Below are 18,598 nucleotides of genomic sequence, written 5' to 3'. Positions count from 1 at the left end.
TTTCCATGCACTCAGCGGGGAAAGCAGACTGAACCATGCCCGTGGCGAGCATGGTTGGTTTTGCCCCCTCTTTTATGGAGAAGTCTCAGAGAGCGGGTCAGTACGTGAGGCATGGAGCTTAGCCTTGACTGGAGTTGACTTTACGTCTTCCAAACACCCTCCCCCACCACCACCACTTCCTCCCCAACCCCCCGCATGAACTCAACTTCAGCCAACGCCTGAGACAATGTCTGAGCAGCCCGTTTCCAATGTGTTGCATTGCACATTCACTTCCCCCCTCCCCCATCTGCATCATCCAGATCACTGCTGCGGCGATGACTGCCCCGATAATGACGTGAGTTAGAATGTAATGTTGAGATGATGTTTCCTTCCCCCAACAGGAGTTTGTTCCTCTTGGGTTAGTGTAATTTCGGCACGTGCTCGTGTCGGTGTGTGCAAAAGCAGCAACTCCAAATGTTCAACGTTTGTTTTTTAGTCGTTGTTGTTTGCTTTGTTTTTATTTGGGTTTTTTTTTTTAAAAGAGGTGCCATGAAGAAAAAAAGTAAATAAGAGAAAGGAAACAAACAAGCCAGGTTGTATTGAGTGGCAGGTGACACACAAGGAGAGAATGCAGCAAGGCTCTCATTGTCATTTAAGAGGTTACCTTCAATATGATCTCAAATGTAAACATACTAGTGAAGACATAATCTGCATAGCCTAGGACCTGGAAGGCAACGAGACGTTTGGAGCGTTATTGGGGAGAGGTTAGTCACAGCACGGACAGGGGACACAGGGCATTTACCTTCAACACGATCTCAACAGTAAAGATAGCCGTGAAAGCATAGTCAAAGTAACCAAGTATCTGCAAAAAGCAACGTAGATGTTTAACAAAGACAGGTCATCATGCAGCTTCATACATCATTATCTTAACAAGAAGAGTGAGTAATAGTAAAAAAAGAAAAAGGAAAAAGTAACTATTCAGAGCGTCGCCTGGAAAGAGTTTGTTAGAGAAGACGTGAAAACAGAGAGTTTCCTTCAGATTAACGGCAAACAATGAGCCTGATTGTTAAATTTTGATAAAACACAGGAATACATGCAGAAATGTTCTGGAGCCCCTCCCCTCACCACCCTTGACCCCTCTCCACCACCACCACCCCTCCTCTCTCTACAGCCCTATCACAGTAAACCCATAAGGACCTTTACTGTATGTCTTTATTTCACTGATCAGCAAAGGAAATTATTATTATGTATTATAGATCAGTGACATTCATATATTCATATTCCATTGTTACATGGAAAACAACTAATTCCAGAGATAAAAACAATGTCATCAGAATAATGATACAAACTAAAAAGGAAACTTTTACAGTTTTCCCTGATGAAACAAAAGGCCATAATAAACGTGACCTTCAAATTGGAAATTCTGACCCTTCACAGCCTATGTTGATGCTAAGCTGCCAAACGTATCTCATTAAAAAATATATATTTATTTTACATTGCTGACATTATAGTGCCAGCTGTCAACACATGATGAGATGTCCTCAACTGGAATGACTTGGCTAAAACAATAAATGCTACTGGCTTGATTACGCCAGAACTCAACTATAACTGCAACTCTACTATTCAACTGCGTCCCTCCTCCTCCTGTCTCTGCTAGTCAGAATGAGTCAACAGATTTCGATCGACGCCGAGCGAACTTACAATATTGCGGGCTGAGAAGTTCCTGATGGGATCTTCGGCGGCGAGCGACACCGAGCTGAGCATGATGAACACCAGGATGAGGTTGGTGAAGATGTGGTGATTGATGAGTTTGTGGCAGAAGACGCGGAACCTGGAGGAGACACGGCGTGGGCAGGGGGTGAGACGTGGCAGGGACACGCGTGTGCGCGCACGTGTCGACGGTTTCGAAGTGTGTCTTACGGGTTGGTGCTGCTGAAGATGAAGAAGGCGCTTCCCTCGGGGATGGGGGTGATCTTCTCCTTCTTCACCAGGTCGGAGATGACGGGCCGAGGCCCCGCCGGAACCTCCGGGTCGTCCTCCTCCCCGGCCGGGTCGTCCTCCTCGTCCTCCTTGCGAACAGAGCAGCGCGAGTCAGAACACAGGGCTGCGCAAACTGCAGAGATAAAGCGGCCGTAGGGATGCTTCAAGATACCTTCTCTTCTTTTTCGTCGTCCTTTTTGTCTCTGCAGGAAAGAGTAAAGATTAAGTGCACATCTGAGCATTTAAAGCGCCGACTCTTAAAATGATAACCGGCACAAAGGGAGATAAAAAAAATTTTAAAAAAAGCTGCTGTCACCCTTTCTTGTCTCCTTCATCCGTGTTTAGAGACTCGGCATCTGCCAGGTTGTCCACGGCGATAGCCAAGAAGACATTCAGGAGGATGTCTGAGCAGAGAGTTGAGTCAAGGACAAACCGCTCTGCAGAAGCCCGGCTCTGTTTTATATAGACGTCTGGTGATGTATGCGTCTTGACTCCTGTGTGCTCTGCCTTAGCTTTATGGTGTGTGTGTGTGTGTGTGTGTGTGTGTGTGTGTGTGTGTGTGTGTGTGCCCGTCAGGGTCAAAGGATACAGTTTCCACAGATGAAGAGGATGATGAAGTAAAAGCACACGATCATTCCTGAGGAGGAAGGGCCTCCGTATGCCATGATCCCGTCGTACATCACAGCATTCCAGTCTTCTCCGGTCAGGATCTTAACAATAAGCATCATACCACTGGTGAAGACCTAGAGGTGACTTGATGGTCAATCCATCAAATTTGGCTCACAAGGCACTAAATCACGTCCAGAGCACGTCTCAGAGCTCGGATAAAACCAACTGATCCCTCCGGAGCAGCGTGAAGCGACGGGGGAAGAAAAAAACTCCCCAGTGGGCGGAAACCTGGAGCAGAGGCCGACACTGGGAGGCGGCCTCCTGCTTTGACTGGTGGTAGCGCTTTTTATGTTAGAATACACTGGCAAATTAGTAACTAGATAAAGTTTCAAATAATAAAAAGTGTCATTTTTTTTCCCCCATGAGGCTGCCGATACAGTTGACAGTATTAGAAAAAAGATTCAAATATATTAATAAAAAATAACCATCATCAAAGAAAGGGACCTATGTGTGATAGGGTATTTTGACTTCAATAAACTGTAGTAATAATAAATGGTTTTAAGTGACATGATGTTTACGTCCCAATTGATGTTCATTGTTACACTTTATGTGAAATGAAAAAAAACTCCAGTGCCACCTGCTTCTCTCAGGGACGCCGAAACAGTCACTGCACGGCGCGAGCCGGCCACTGAGGTACGCGCCGCTTCGGTTCTGGTCTTATCGACACCACCGGTTAACAAGGGCGCCGAAAGGCTCCGTTGCACTGTGCTTCGCGACACTTCCGCGCCCGGTGCTAACCCGGCCTCACGTTTGAAATGCGATTAAAAACCTTTTGCATTTAATTGCATTTAACTAATCGCAATGAATGCGTTAACGCTGATAGCCCTATTTCATATATGTGTTTTATGGTACTGCATGTTGTTCTAATCTGGTCCGTCCAATACCTGGAACACAGTGAGGAGGGCTTGGGGGAAGTTGTCAAAGGTGCTCCTCTTGGTCTGGGTCTCATCAAAGTTGAACTTCCCCCCAAACACCTGCATGCCCAGCAGGGAGAAGATGATGATGAAGAGGAAGAGCAGCAGCAGCAGGGAGGCGATGGACTTCATGGAGTTGAGCAGAGACGCCACTAGGTTGCTGAGCGACTGCCAGTGGCTGCGACAGAGACAAAGAATGAGCGCGATCCCTCGAACGCGCGACGCTTTTTGCAACAAACGCCACAAGCTCGGCCTCGCAGCAGCAGCAGCAGCAGCAGCAGCAGCAGCAGCCGTACCGCGTGACTTTGAAGATCCTCAGCAGGCGGACACAGCGGAACACAGAGATGCCCAGAGGGGACATGATCTCCAGCTCCACCAGGATGGTTTCAGTGATGCCTCCGCACACCACGAAGCAGTCGAAGCGATTAAACAGCGACACAAAGTAGGCCTGCAGTCCGAGACTGTACATCTTCACCAACATCTCGCAGGTGAACAGGGCGAGCAGCACCTTGTTGGCAACGTCTGAAACCCAACAGAACAAGACAGACGTTTGAATCCAGAATTCAATTTGTGCTAAAATACATTTGACATTATTGAGGCAAAGTGCAATTACTCCAACTGAATGGGATTCAATGTGTCTTCATTAAATACATATGATTATTACAGTCCTTCTTGTAAAACAGAAGTATCTGTCACTTTGACAAACATACCCTGCACTTCTGTCAGCCACAGAGGCTGGTTGTAATGCTCGGACGATATTGTGAGAGTGTTGAGGAACACCAGAATGATGACCAGCCAATAAAAAGGCACAGATTTGACAGCCAGGCGACACTTCCTGCGGCAGAATCGGTTCCAGCGGCGCCAGCGCCGACTGCAGGGAGAAGAGAGGTCAAGTCAAGAAGTACAACACCGATAGGGATCACTTGACCAAGGAAATATCATGATGGATTAGAATTTATTTCTAGTCATCGCAGGCAACTTAGGTCTGGTCTAATTTCTTGCTTTCTTAAAGCAAACAAACTGATCATTATTGAAAACATACATTAGATGAAAATGCTATGAAATGCTGGACGCTCTTGATAAGATAAGAAACAAAACAAAAACATTAGCCTAACAAACTGTGCAATATGGGGACAACATGGACTCGGCTGTAAAAATCTATATGTGAAGACCAGGACACACATATATACTGACCTGAACTTTGACTTTGAAATTTTTTGACTGAAAGACAGAAGAATTTGGTTTACAAATGCAAGTTGTAGCGACACAACACAGCAACAATTCATTGGGACAAAACGCAGCCACGGCCGAAAGCTTTGGGGCCAGAGCAGTCGAAAAATGGAGATATATACACAGAAGAAGTCATTTACAACCTAAAAACTATCCACTGCAATATTTTTCACAGCATATGCAATAGTTGTAAGTTCTGTGTAAACGCATAAACAATCTAAAGACAAATTATAAAGATGGACAAATATCTTTTTTTAATGCACACACAAACATTTCATTTAAAATCTCATCTCATTAATGATGTCATCAAAGCTCACTCCCCCCAGAAGAAAAATGGATTTGTCATTTCTGACCTTTGAGCCTTCTGGGTTGTCTATGTTTCTGCTAAGACTTGTGAATACCTCTAAACACACTCATTTCCTATTCTGGTGAGAATATAATGATGATGATGAATTGCGTACATCAGGAATAAATTTGTGAACATCTATAGTTTGTGCATGGATTGTTGGAACATTTATATAAAAAGAGGAAATACTTTTCTAGACAGAATCCATTCTATCTAGAAGTCACTAAATACATCTGCAAATTCTCCTGTTTATTTTTCAGACAGCTCCCATTAAATCATAGGTGTCAAACTCTGGGCCACGGGCCAAATTTGGCCTGCAGTGTAATTACATTTGGCCTGCGAGGCAATACAAAATTTACTATACAGTACATGTACCTAATACAACATATCCCAGAATGCTCTGCTGGTGTTTTGGCACATCAATCAGGACAGGGCGCTCATTAAAGGAGATTATTAGTTTGACACCCATGCATTAAATGGTAATGGTGATGGTACAACCAAGCGGCCACATTCTTAAGCTTAAAACGTGAATATGTGTGTCGACTACGCGCCGATAAACTGGACTTGAGGCCGTAGGGACAGAAGCTCGCTACCGCACGGTGTGGAAGGTAAACGCAGGCATCGTGTTTGGGCTGTGAAACACTGAACATCCTCACCACAGAGGCCCGCAGCACGGCGTCTTTTCATCCTCCCCATTTTGATTCTCAGTGTTCACGGATTCTGTTTCACTGGCAGGAACGCTTGCTGCAGCAGCAAGATGGGGGGGGGAGAAAAAAAAGGCAAAGAAAAAATAAATCACACTGGCTCTGCAGTGGCACGGCGCTTCTTATGTGCAACACAGCGCAGTGCATCCCGGGGAGAATCAGCGACACAAATGACACCAACTCAAACTCCCGTGATAACAAACACACCGATTGCTGATCGATCTAATACACCAATAAGACGAAAAACTGCCACATTTTCATACCTGAAATCACGTGCAGCCGTAAAAAAATATATATATTTTTTTTTAACCTCATAGGGAGTAAGGGGGCTAGGTGCTGTGGCTCTGCATCACTGTCATCATTAGTATCGTTTACCGAGTGCTGAAAGGGAGCTGACATGGGCCGGCCGGGCGGACAGCTGCTCTCCGAGGGCTGACGGGTGCGGACAAAGAGCAGAGAGAAGAAGGGCGCAGGCCAAGCATGGGCGCTGGCGCTGAAATGCTACACTCAAACTTCTGCCGGCGCTTCTGGAAAGCCCGCCTGCCTGACTGCCTGCCTGTCTGCCTGCCTGCCTGCCTGCCTGCCTGCCTGCCTGCCTGCCTGCCTGCTGCCCGCCCGCCGCCCGCCCCGCGCAGAAAGATGATGATTATTAACCGTGTGAAACGTCTCAGTGCTTTAACTCGTGCTGCGGGAGCGCAGCGAGTGCCGCCGCTTAGCTCTCGCGAAGACGTGTTGGCTTTGATTCCTGAGTGGTCGTACAGCTCTCGGCTCTGAAAATAGTGCTGACTGCCGGAGTAGTGATCTGGGTTTAGCCCTGTTTCCTACATTATGACTGAGCCCGCTGCTTCAGAAATGGGACGTGGAAGAGGGGAGCCGGGCGCGCCTGCCGTCCAGCCGCAGCTGTAATTCTGCTCCACGTCACACCCGTTTGGATGATCAATTATTTATTTCAATTTGGCTATGGCCTAAAGACACCTGCAAAATAGATATTAAAAAATAAATAAATGCATAAACGGGAAAGGAAAAGGAAAAAGGCAGTGATGCTGCGACAAGGCAGGAAAAGACAATAGTAAAGCACACAGTGATGAGGTATTACATTAGGCTGCACACAGCACGCACACGCACAGACACACACAGACACACACACACACACACACAAAGTGGGTCATGTGAGATGCTCCAACTGGAGTTTTATTCGGTATTGCTACCGAACTCCTAAATGAAGATCCCATTCCTCATTGGAAGACAATGAAAACTAATTACCAATGAGATGCCAGATTAATTAAAAAAAAAAAAAAAAAAGACGATTAGATGATTCCTTAGCCTGAAAAAACGTATTATAATAATAGGGATTTTTTTTTTCCTGCTCACACAATGAATCACAATGGAACTGCATGATGTTTACCGCAAATGCCATTTAGGATACATGACTTTCTAAGTTCTGCTGTGGTGTTTTGATGTGATCTGTATTTGTAACTATTTTTATTTCAAAAACATTCAATGTGTTTAATATGCTTCAAGTCCAGCTGTAATATCCGTGGGAAGTTGCGTATTGTGTACTTAAGCTACATTGTCTGCATTTTGTACAAGTTGTACAAGTACGTTGTGCTTGTCAAACGCTATACTATGAGATTCATGCCATGACACCTATTAAGAAAACCTAAAAATATATACATGTATATATCCTATCAAGTCTAGCACACACTCCATCACACGCACACGCACGTGCACAGACATACAGACAGACACACACATTAGACAGACACAGAGAGAGAGAGAGGACATAGACAGACAGACAGACAGACAGACAGACAGACAGTAGAGCTAAAGAACACTGGAGGACTGGAGAACGCGGGATTTACCATGAGTGTCAGACGACTGGCTGAACCACCCAAACCTTCCTTTCTTCTTCTCGGTGAGGTCAGCCAGAGTCACCCCTTCATGTGTAATGCATGCAAGCCCATGCATTCAGACACAATGGCACAGCGGAGGGACATGTGGGGGCGAGAATGGGCTGCTATCAAAATGGGTCAGAGCAGACAAGCACCACAGGACAACAACAGTATTCAGAATGTCAATATCGAGCAATGATAAGAGCGGCGGGAGCCACGAGGGGCTGCAGACACTGAGGAGGGCAGAGGAACAGTAACAATGGGAAGCGGTTTGGTCACTGGATGCGCCTGCAGGTGGACTGGCCGCCGACTAAGCACGTGGCAGTGCAACCTAAAGCGTGTTAATGCTGAGTCCCGTGTGTCCCACCGAAAAGAAAAAACAGCAAAAACTAGGCTGGGCGTCAAAGACTGGGAGCATCAGACTAAATTATGCATGACTGAGATGTAACTGCTGCGAACAAAGTCGGGGAATAAAAACAAGACTGTGGACATGAGCACTGTTGCTAATGTATGGCGAATCTGCTTTGCCTCATGCAAGCGGATTTGGATTCGGAGTTACTTCTCCTGCTCAACTGATATTTTTCATTTTTTGGTCATTTCTTTTCTCCTATGGACGAACTGTAGTAGTGATCGCAGTGTAAGATCGCTCATCCGTTGCTTCATAAACAGCCGGGTGCTTGCATGCCTGTGGCTGTAACTGCCTGTTTGCGTGCGCGCTGCATGTGGCCAAGGTGCAGACCTCTTCCCGGGGAGCCTTATTGGCTCAGACACCGGGGGTTTCCAATGAGGCTGTTTGCTGTTAGCTGGACACGCTCAATAGAACCACTGTGAATTCACTGCGCCTGTATCCGCAACCTGGCCTTCCTCTCACCATGGCTGCAAAGTCTGTTCCCACTGACGGAAATTTTTCAAGTTGCACATTAATTAGCATCTCATTTGAAACTTCAGCATACGTTTGATTAACAATATATACGGGGTGTCCCAAAAAAAATTTACATCATTTCGCTGGCCAATCATTTTGGCAATTCTTGTTGAAATAACTTCAAATTTTCACAGAATGTATAGAAAAATATCAAGATTTGATATTTCGTGTTTTATTTTTGTTCTGTTTTCAGGTTGAGCCATGCCGGTCACTCCCAAAGAGAAGTCATTTTGCGTCTTGGAATATGCTCGCACACAGTCACCCAGTTGTGACACAGTAGTCACCCAGTTGACGACTGCCGTGTCACAGGCAGTGCACATTTTGAACACTTATGAAATCGGTCCCATAATAAACTTATGATGTTCAACACCTAAACTGTTCAATTTCACTGAGCTAGACTTAGCAGTTTTTGAGATAATTGCTTTTAAAATGTCTTTTTTTTTTCTTTTTTTTGGGACACCCTGTATGATAATAACTACTTTTTCCTGCATCAATAGTGATTTTAAGAGAACTTGGTAACCGATGACTTGTAGGTTTTTGGTTCCCTCCTTTTCCAAAAACAAAATCATAATATCAATGTTACATTTGTTTCCTGATTATTCAGCTGTCTGGGTTAATAAGCATGTCGTGTCAAATAAACGTGTAAGTACCTTATTTGGTTCCTAACATCATTTTTACCAAACTCCCACAATAAAAGCTCTCATTCTAAAGTTCAGACTCCTCTATAGGCAGATTATGTAAACATAGGTCGCAACCCCCTGGAGCCGGCGGGAGGCTGGGGCATTTTATCTCAACGTTGGAGGGAACGGGGTCGGAGGCTTACGGTTGCGCTTGCTCTCCTCGTCAGCCTCATCCTCGTTATCGGGGTCGATGTCTTCGGCCTGGGTGATCCAGTCCAAGTAACCCTTCAGATCCTCTTCCAGCTGCTGCTTCTCGCGCAACTTCTGGAAGTCTCCGCGAGCTTTGGCCTTTTCCCTCTCCTTGGAGAACTCTCTGCGGCCACAGGGACGCAGGCGGGTTAAAAAAAAATGCGCAACAAAAGGAATGACAGACTGGCACACGCAGGAAAAGAAGCCGATTCACAGCAAGTCAAAAATCAGTCAACGCAACAAAGACAATCCGGTGAGCATTTCCTGTTCCGTTCCCTCTACAGCAGCTACCATTAAATCACAACCCCGTGTGACTGAGCTCGTGTGAATTTTAACCAGTGGAGGGAGATGTGCATTGCTGGAAGACAGCAGCGCTATATTTAGAACCCCACAGTACAGTAGCTAAAAAAAAAAAAAATGCCTTTATGCATGTCATGCACAAAAGGCAATGTCTTTAGATTGCAGGCAGAGATGGTTTTGAAAGATGTGGCGTCTGAATTGACGGTTAGTCTGAAATAATAACGAGCGAAAAGTGAAGCTTGGCTATTTGTATTCCGGCGACACAGCATGGGGGAAAGAGAGCGGGGGGGGGGGGCGGGGGGGTTGTGTGTGCTTAAAAAATGTGTTTTAACATCTAGACTAGAGGCATAAAGGCAGCATTTGTATAAGTGCTTCCACTAAAAGCGGCTGCAGATGATCAATAGTGACAATCTGAAGCAGCCGATGGGCCTGGAGGAGCACGAGTCAATGACGTTGGAGCGGGGGGGTTGGTCGGTGGGGGCTCTGCTGGATGGTCAACCGTACAGAGTTGACTCTACTCTACAGCGCTGCCCCACCCCCACCCTACAGAGCCGGGAATCAAAGTGAGGTTTGCAGGAGCTTAGGAGCGCAAAGGGAGTGAAGGGCGAGGAATAAGATTAATTTCCCTCTCTCTCTCTCTCAGGAGGCTGGCTGGGGCTGAGGATTGGTTGCGCAGGGAGGAAATGCTCACTTTGCAGTTGCTGTGCAAAAGATGCGATAGTTTAACAGCATCGGAGGTGCGGAGAGAAGAACGTACACAAATCGCGAGGCACGGAGCGGAACCGTCGCAGGGTTGTTACCTCGTCGCAATCTGCGCTCGAGCCCCAAGCAAAAAAAAATCTCAAGCAAATAAAATCACTGCTTCACCCCCCCCGCCCCCCGACTGCAATCACTGCACACATGCTCTGCACACCGCAGTCCAAACGCAGAGTGACAACTGGCCTCTTACCCACTTAGCACACCCAACACAAGGTTCAAAACAAAAAAGGAGCCCAATATGATGAGGCTAACAAAATAAATCCACGGCGTTTCCCATCCGATGGCGTCGTTGACCTGCGGGAGCGAAATTTGGCCGGTTAACAGGCAGATACACATGCACGTGCAGAGAACCTCCGGCCCGCTTTCCAAAGGCTGGAGACTCTCTGCCAGTGAGGAGAGGAATGCGCTTACCCGCTCAACACACCCAAAACCAGATTAAGCACGAAAAAGGAGCCGAAGATCACGAGACTGACAAAGTACACCCATGGAAGCTCAAAGCCCATTGCGTCATTCATCTGGAGGGGCCACGCACGCCAGCAGAGGAAGAGGAAGAGCAGTGGGAAGAGAGAAGGAGAAACAGGGTGAAAAACGCATTGAGCAGAACACAACAAGCTTTTAATCTTCAGATGGAAACAAATCGGATCTTCCGAGTGCCCGGATCGCATCGTGCTGTCAGAGTGAGCAGCTCCGTGCGTCCAGTCACTTCGTCAATCAATCACGTCAGAGTGATAAGAGCTGCCTCGGGGGATTATCAAAGGCATCATCAGCGTGTCACATGAATTATGGTGGCCTGCCTGACGTCGGCAGACATTTAAACTGAGGGCAGGAGACAGTCGCAGCATGTCGGCCGCGGCCGGGCCACTCACCCAGTACAGCACATCCGTCCAGCCCTCCATGGTGATGCACTGAAACACTGTCAACATCGCAAACAGGAAGTTGTCAAAGTTGGTGATGCCATTGTTTGGACCTTGCCAGCCTTCCCTGCACTCGCTGCCGTTGATGGGGCATTGGCGCCCGTGCCCTGAGATCGCACATGGAGCTGGTTCCTCCTCTGCTATTAGGTCTGAGCACAGAGAGAGAGAGATGGAAGAAAACACTGATTAATCTCTGACATGATGAATTGTTGCTGAACGCTTGTGGCGGAGGACGCCCTCTCTGAACATTCAAAAATTTGAGAGTTGGATGCCAAACAGGATTCACACTGTCAGAAAGATCATTTTAAGTTCTTACATTTCTATAGATAACAGGTGAGAAAGAGACTCGACTATCATCTCCTTACAAAATTAGCACCTCGAGGAAACCAAAAAATTAGTTCATGGATTAAAGTTTCTTTAGAGTCCAACAAAAATGAATTACAACTTAAACTTTTAGATAAGCAGTCAAATTTTCAACAAACGATTCTGCAAACATGTTTTTTTTTCCAAGGAAAAAGCATGAGCCAACAACTCAATATATAAATAAGTCATTTAGATATCAGTGTGTGGGTGAGAATGTGTGTTCAGGTTACACTTCAGTTCAGTTTGTGTGTATGTGCGCCAGTCAGAGGTTGTGTGACAAAGAGAGAGCAGGTGACTTTAGCAGCCAGGTGTAGAGCCTGGACAATGAGTAGGGAGAGGGACTGAGGGAGTTGGTGTTTGACCTGCTGCTGGTCCCAGAGTGGGTTAAGTTGATTCCAAACAGGTGACCGTCTGCCTCTTCCTGTTTAAACTGCTCGTTAGCTGTGCCACCTCCAGTTCACTCCGGTTGTTGCAAATTCCCGAGGGTTGTTTTTTTGTTATGTTTTCTTATTAGCGGGCAGCTAAGGGGCCCTCAATCCATTAAAAAGGGCCCTTGCAGCTGTGCTGGCCACCTCTCTGTTTGTGCCAACCCACAGCGGTGCTAACTGATGTCTGCATGTTGGAATTGTGCTACTTCAGTAAAGATCTTCAAGCTGTTAACTTGTGTCCGGCCTCGCTCTCTAACCACAGTGTCTGTGTGAATGAAGTGTTCCAGCAGTTCATTGCTAATCACAGCCCTCACTCTGCGCAATACCGGTTCATTTTGTTTTGTTTTGGTTTTATTTAAATCCCAATTCAGGTTTCTTATCCTTCTCTTTCCTTGTCTCACTTCTCACTCCTTCTGCTGTTATGTCATTTCCTGCGTTGTGCCTTACTACATGCTAACATGTTGCTAAATTGTCTTTGAGTGTGTGGCTGAAGACATTAGATGACGTACTAATGTTGAGAGGTCTGTGAAGTGGCTTCCTCTATGTTGTCAATATAAGGGTTCACTTTTCTCAGTGAATGTATGTCCTGTTTGTATGTACCAAATATATCAATAGTATTAGCGCCAAGTCCAGAAGCACGCAATTCAAAGCATTACACTGATGTTTTATACTGAAAGTACTAACTTTGTTTGCGCTGTGAAAAATTCATCTTTTTTATCTTGTTTTTAAGCATTGACAGGATGTATTAACACTTTTACAAACTGCAGAGCAAATGTTTTTATTTTAAGCGCCTACGGTCAATTTTTTTGTTTTGCTGAATGTCCAAAAATATTGTGTTTTATGGAAAACTTGGAATTCTGTTTTGTTGAGTCGCTGATTTTCACCTGTGTGGATAAAGTGCATGCTGGCATGATTTATTAGAAGATAAAACCGAGGAGAAAAGGAGAGGGCAGAGCACCATTTACAATAATGCTACTTCAGCCATAAAGCGTCTGTGTTCGACCCGTCATAGAGAAAAGATGAAAAGACTGGAATGTTTTGCTTGACATTTCATTTGCAACACAACATCAAAAGAATGTTACCTGAGCCGGGAAGATAGCAGCTTGCGTGCATTTTGCCGATGAAAAGCTCCAGGCCGATAATAGCATAGATGATGATGACGAACAGGACAAGGAGGGCAATGTGAAGCAGAGGGACCATGGCTTTTATGATGGAGTTCAACACCACCTGTAAACCTGAATGGAGAGGAAAATAAACGCATCAGGCGAGTCCCGATTTAGACCTGTAACTGGATAGCTGTAAAGTAATGGCTCTCATGAATAAAACACGCCGTTTGTGCAATCAAAAAATAAATGTTCACAGATCGTTAGCCTACTAGCATAATTGCCTAAGTCATTTTTTGGCCAAATTGTGATATCTGCCTAACTTTACCAATGTGCTAGCTAAACAATGTGTTTTTTCTTGTTTTGTCGAAAATATTCAAATATGACTTAGGCAACTATGCTATTAGGCTAACGATATTCTAAGTATGCAATTATTAGCACAGTGCTAATAGTCAGACATATTTAATGAAGACACAATGAATCATATTCAGCAAATTTCTTTTTTTTTTATTGAACTAAAGTCGCGACACATGTTTAGTATAAAGTTGAACATTTTCAACGTGCATTTCTGTACATCTGGGGCGCATATACTGTGCATAATGTGTCAGAAGTGTTTACACTGCATTTGCTGTAATTATATCCACAGCTCAAGTCCCCCAGGCTGCTCATGTAGATGGATGTTTTTTTAAATAAAAAAACTCCTCCGGGACGCTGCATGGACCATCTGGAACCATCATGTGGAGCCTAACCCTCGGTTCACTCACCGGGACGATAAAGGGCTGAGACAGTGTAGGTCATGCCTCAACATACATGTTGTGCACCGTGTTGAGCGCTGGGTTTCAGAGGACTGCCTGCGTGCTGGTTCTGGCTACTTACTGGGTACTCCTGAGACCAGCCGCAGGGGTCGCAGCACACGGAAGGCTCGGAGGGCTTTCACGTCAAATCCACCGGGTTTGCCGCCGTGTCCGTGCATTGATGGATGGGTACCCTCTCCCTCCTCCTCCACCTTCTCCTCTTTGGTCAAAAACTCCAAGACAACACTGAAGAGTCTTTCAGAAAACAACAAAAACAGATTGTTATATTAAACGAGTGGCTGGACTTGATAAAAAAAAAAAACAACAATAAAATTAACTATGGCCTTGTACTTGATTAATCGTAATTAGTCGCATTTTAATATTTGAGTTGACGACTTTGAGTTGTACTTTACTTTATTTCATTTTCTGGACAACTTTTTACCTTTACTTTCTTTTTACTCTCATTTGTATATTTTTTTTACACAAGTACCTGTACTTTCACCTTAGTATATTCCCATCTACATTTCCTTCTGCATGTACAATGTTCCATCCAGAAAAGAAAAAAAAATGTTGTTGTTTTTTTTGTTGTTGTTTTTTTAGATAATGTCCCCTTGACACAATTCAGGGCAAGTAAGATTTTAGAATTTCTATTTTTTTTTCTTGTTAAAAAAATTATTTGCAATTGTCTGTGTCTGTAGGTGCAGTCACAGCTTTTGAAAAGAAGGTTGGGTTTTTTTTATTTTAGCCACAAACCTTTTAAAGTAATATTTAAGATGATGTAAACATTCTTTTCCTTCTTTATATTTAACATGTAATAATCCTTGGGAAAACTGTCACATCAACATTGTGGATGAATCTCATAAAAGATATTTTGGCAAATAGACTTTGTGTGAATTTATTTCGTTTTCATGGCACAAAAAAAGTTTTGATTTGTTTATTTTTTGCTAACAATATACAAGTTCTGAACCATCACCCTCTCTGACATGTAAAATCACTTTTACTTTGGTAGTTATTGTACATCCAAGTATATTAGAGCTGTGAAACAATAATGTAACATGTTTGCCAGTTTATTTAACAGCCACCCACAGGCCATACTGTTATCTCCATGATTCAGTCAGATTAACATCTACTCTGAGAAAAACGAAAACAAACTTTTTCAGCCTTCATTTTATGAATTGACGACGTTCAAAAGTTCACAGTGTTCTCAACGGCGAAGGAATGGCTTGATGTGACCCGAAACAAGAATCCCGTCGGTCAGTAGCGGATCAACAATGGTTGAAGAGAGTTTGTTTTTTTTAGCTTTGATATGGTGTGTAAAACAAGATTTGATTAGTACTACAAACAAACCTTCCTCATCAGGACATAACAGTCATGAAATAAATCAATCACTAACCTCTACAAGTCAAATTTTAGTTAGTACACAATCTTACTGTTAAAATGATGCACTTCCTTTACTTTCCCCAATTGATATGGAACAAAGCGGAAAGTTACAATATCTCACTATACATTTAATTTTTTTTTCAGCTTTAGTTGTTTTCCTGGCACGTAAACGTGCACATCCCTGTGATGAGAATGATCCTGCATCAGGTCAGAACAACGCTGACAGTGAGGTGGACTCAACTGATTACCATTGTTATTATCATCATTATTATTTATTTATTTATTTAGGTGGCAGTATTTGACTGATATAGCAGCAGCAGTCACTCTTCACGGCAGGAGCCTCCCTCGTTTGTGTTTGACTGCAATTGCAGATGAACCCCTCATGCTGCATGCAGACTGAGATCTGACCCAGCTACCCAGTGGACTGTGTGTGTCAGAGCAGAGAAAGGGGGAGGAAGCAGAGGGAGGGATAGAAAAAGGAAGCTGGGACGAGGATGTGGATAACAGGAAGCTGGCAGAACAGGAAGCTTTAAAGTAAAGCTACAACTATCCACAGAAGCACAATGGGGGGAAAAAACGAGGTCCATAAGAAATAGAAGGGGACAAAGCAGGCCAGGATGGGAGCGTGTGAGCGGAGGCCAGTCAGTCGAGAAGAAAAGGGGGAAAGGCACCGAGTGTTAGAGAGAGGAGATAAAGTATGGAGAGGTGGTGACTCACTCCAGTGGTGGTAAAGCTCTGATTTATTCTCCCTGTCTTTTCTGGGTCATATTCTGTGGGTGTGTGAGGGTCTCTATTAGCACTTGGCCGCTTGGAGCAGAAGCTTAAGCAACTTTAACGCTGACTTCCTCAATCAGAGGGACGGCTAAGTGCATCTGTCCAACTGGACCCAAAGCGTAAATCCCAGTCGCCAAACTCAAATGACAAAACCTGATGGCTTGTTGGTTTGCGAGGAAACGTGTTGCTAATGAGCAAAGACAGTCGCACCTGCATGGACAGTCAATCCATTTGAATGAAATCCATCTTAAAATATGTTGCCGTGCTGCAGGAAGAAGCTGGAGTACCTCGAGCAAAAGACTCCGGCGTTGGATGTGAATGGAAATTCTTTTTAGAGAACAGCGCGAGCCACTATTGCTGCGCCGCACTCAATACCAATAACCCGAAGCAACTACGACACTACTTACCCAATGACGACAATGACGAAATCCAGCATGTTCCAGCCGTTCCGCACGTACGCGTTCTGGTGCATCACCAAACCGTAGGCAATAATCTTCAAAAAGGTCTCGATTGTGAAAATGATGAGGAAGGCATACTCAACTGTTTCCTGGGGACACACACATGACAAGAAGGAGCAATCTTTAAAATAAAAGCGCACATAAAATGACCTGTACAGCGGACAAACATTAAGTCAATCTCTGAGGTGAACTTTCACCGCCTGCAAGCAGACAAGAGACTCAAGTCTGATGTTTTTATTGCACATAGTGGACAGACTGATGTTTAGATTGGCAGCAAAGAAAAAGGTAACTGTAAATATGATAATAGGTTTTAATAGCTGAGTGATAATAATTCCATTGAGCTACGTTGTCCAGCCACACTCAATTATTACATTGCTATCACATGTGCAGCACTTATTAAAAATCACTACTACAAAACCACGTGACCCCATGTGATACTTTGTTCTCTGCACCAAGCAGATGCAACCATGATGCAGCCCTGGCACAAACGTATGATAAGTATTTGTGAACTGAATCCACATTACTTAAAACGAACGGACTTTTTTTAGGAACCGTGTGATGCTGTGTTATATCAACACATATGTCCGCACCAAATGATCATCAAATAGGGAGCAATGCAGCGGTTTTAATTTTTTAATGTCAGTTGCAATGAATAAACGACTTAGACTTCAGCACCATTAGGATGGATAAAAGTCGGCAAATATTGTTTCGCAAACTCAACGAGACTAGAATCTACTCACGAAGACATATATTCACGTGTCATATAACAGATAAAATATGAAGACCGATGTGTAACTGAGCAGTGCGTGGAACACATTGAGCCATTGTACTCAGCATTTATTGGAAGAGAAAAGAAGCAGACGTTAAGAAAAAGGTTACAAAAACATGGCAATTAAAAATCTCAGCTGCTGAAGACAAATCTGGCATGTTTCTGCAGACACGATGCCCTCACCATCCGGCCTACATCATCAGGTCACTGCAAACGCAAGTGCCATTCGCGCTACGCACCCACCGATCCGATCGTTTCGCTCCTCACGCAAGATGCCCACTGAGCGCTTAGGGAGACACAATAGCGACAAAAGCTAAAAGCCACTCACACACACGCACACACACACGCGGTTTATTATAAACTCTGGCGCCCGAGGGAGTCCTTAATCCTCCCCTCTGTGTTCTGTGCAGACACCATGAATGCGAGGCTGCTGTGGACTGCAGGGCCCGTTTTCCCAACAGTTTACTGCAGATTGTGAGAAGCACTTAGCCCACAATGAGGGACAGGGGCCCTCTTTGTTACTGCGGTAAAAGGTTGAGTTAGGCTTAAGGCGGCCGCCTGTATTGAGACATCAAGCGGAGGCCACAGGGAAGACGGAGGATAGGAAAATTCACATAGGGATGGACCAAGAGCAGCAGGAGAACAAGTGATAAAAACCAACTAATACAACAGGGAGCCTGGACTCCAAAGCAACACATTTGTTTTATTTTTTAATCTACTTTCAATATCATTGATTGTAAATATTTTTTTATCAACTCTTTCTTGTCTGTAAGAAGCTGCTCATGAGTTTCTGTGTGTTGACAATGACAGAGCAGACGAGGTCAAGGACAGAGCAAGGATAAAAGGCAGCTCAGTAAACGCTTGGACAAGGTTGTTCTCACAGGAGAGCACAACCGAGGTTATACACTCACCAGCCACTGTATTACTTTCACCAGTCCAATTGCTTGTTCACACAATAGCAAATAATAAACCAATGACTTGGCAGGATGGATTCCTGCCATGGATTTCGTCATGTAGACGTGGTGAAGACATCAAGCAGCAACGGAATGGG

At 44.6% G+C, this 18,598-nt stretch overlaps 1 protein-coding gene across 9 annotated transcripts in view; it reads right to left on the bottom strand.

The window, feature by feature from the left end:
• Positions 1-18,598, bottom strand: part of cacna1da (calcium channel, voltage-dependent, L type, alpha 1D subunit, a) — a 63,864-nt gene that overhangs the window by 27,394 nt on the left and 17,872 nt on the right. For 3 of the 9 annotated variants that reach the window (XM_076037071.1, XM_076037069.1, XM_076037072.1), the window contains exons 4-21: positions 16,728-16,867; positions 14,249-14,421; positions 13,352-13,504; positions 11,431-11,627; positions 10,976-11,079; positions 9,460-9,629; positions 7,685-7,759; positions 5,775-5,862; positions 4,737-4,763; positions 4,253-4,413; positions 3,839-4,064; positions 3,513-3,720; positions 2,549-2,669; positions 2,276-2,363; positions 2,132-2,162; positions 1,900-2,048; positions 1,681-1,810; positions 782-841 (exon numbers count right to left, since the gene is read on the bottom strand). In XM_076037071.1, the coding sequence (XP_075893186.1) occupies positions 782-841; positions 1,681-1,810; positions 1,900-2,048; positions 2,132-2,162; positions 2,276-2,363; positions 2,549-2,669; positions 3,513-3,720; positions 3,839-4,064; positions 4,253-4,413; positions 4,737-4,763; positions 5,775-5,862; positions 7,685-7,759; positions 9,460-9,629; positions 10,976-11,079; positions 11,431-11,627; positions 13,352-13,504; positions 14,249-14,421; positions 16,728-16,867 (2,301 nt within the window). Of the gene's footprint in view, positions 1-643; positions 704-781; positions 842-1,680; positions 1,811-1,899; positions 2,049-2,131; positions 2,163-2,275; positions 2,364-2,548; positions 2,670-3,512; positions 3,721-3,838; positions 4,065-4,252; positions 4,414-4,736; positions 4,764-5,774; positions 5,863-7,684; positions 7,760-9,459; positions 9,630-10,975; positions 11,080-11,430; positions 11,628-13,351; positions 13,505-14,248; positions 14,422-16,727; positions 16,868-18,598 lie in introns of those variants that run through there. The other 6 variants (XM_076037070.1, XM_076037076.1, XM_076037073.1 and 3 more) reach the window with 5 other exon arrangements.

The sequence above is a fragment of the Nelusetta ayraudi genome, unplaced genomic scaffold (assembly GCF_046127955.1).
Source record: "Nelusetta ayraudi isolate G7.1 ecotype Tasmania unplaced genomic scaffold, CSIRO-AGI_Nayr_v1 ptg000050l, whole genome shotgun sequence".
In the NCBI taxonomy this organism is placed as follows: domain Eukaryota; kingdom Metazoa; phylum Chordata; class Actinopteri; order Tetraodontiformes; family Monacanthidae; genus Nelusetta; species Nelusetta ayraudi.
The sequence above is the reverse complement of the archived record's forward strand: the minus strand, read 5'-3'. Positions and strand labels throughout refer to the sequence as shown.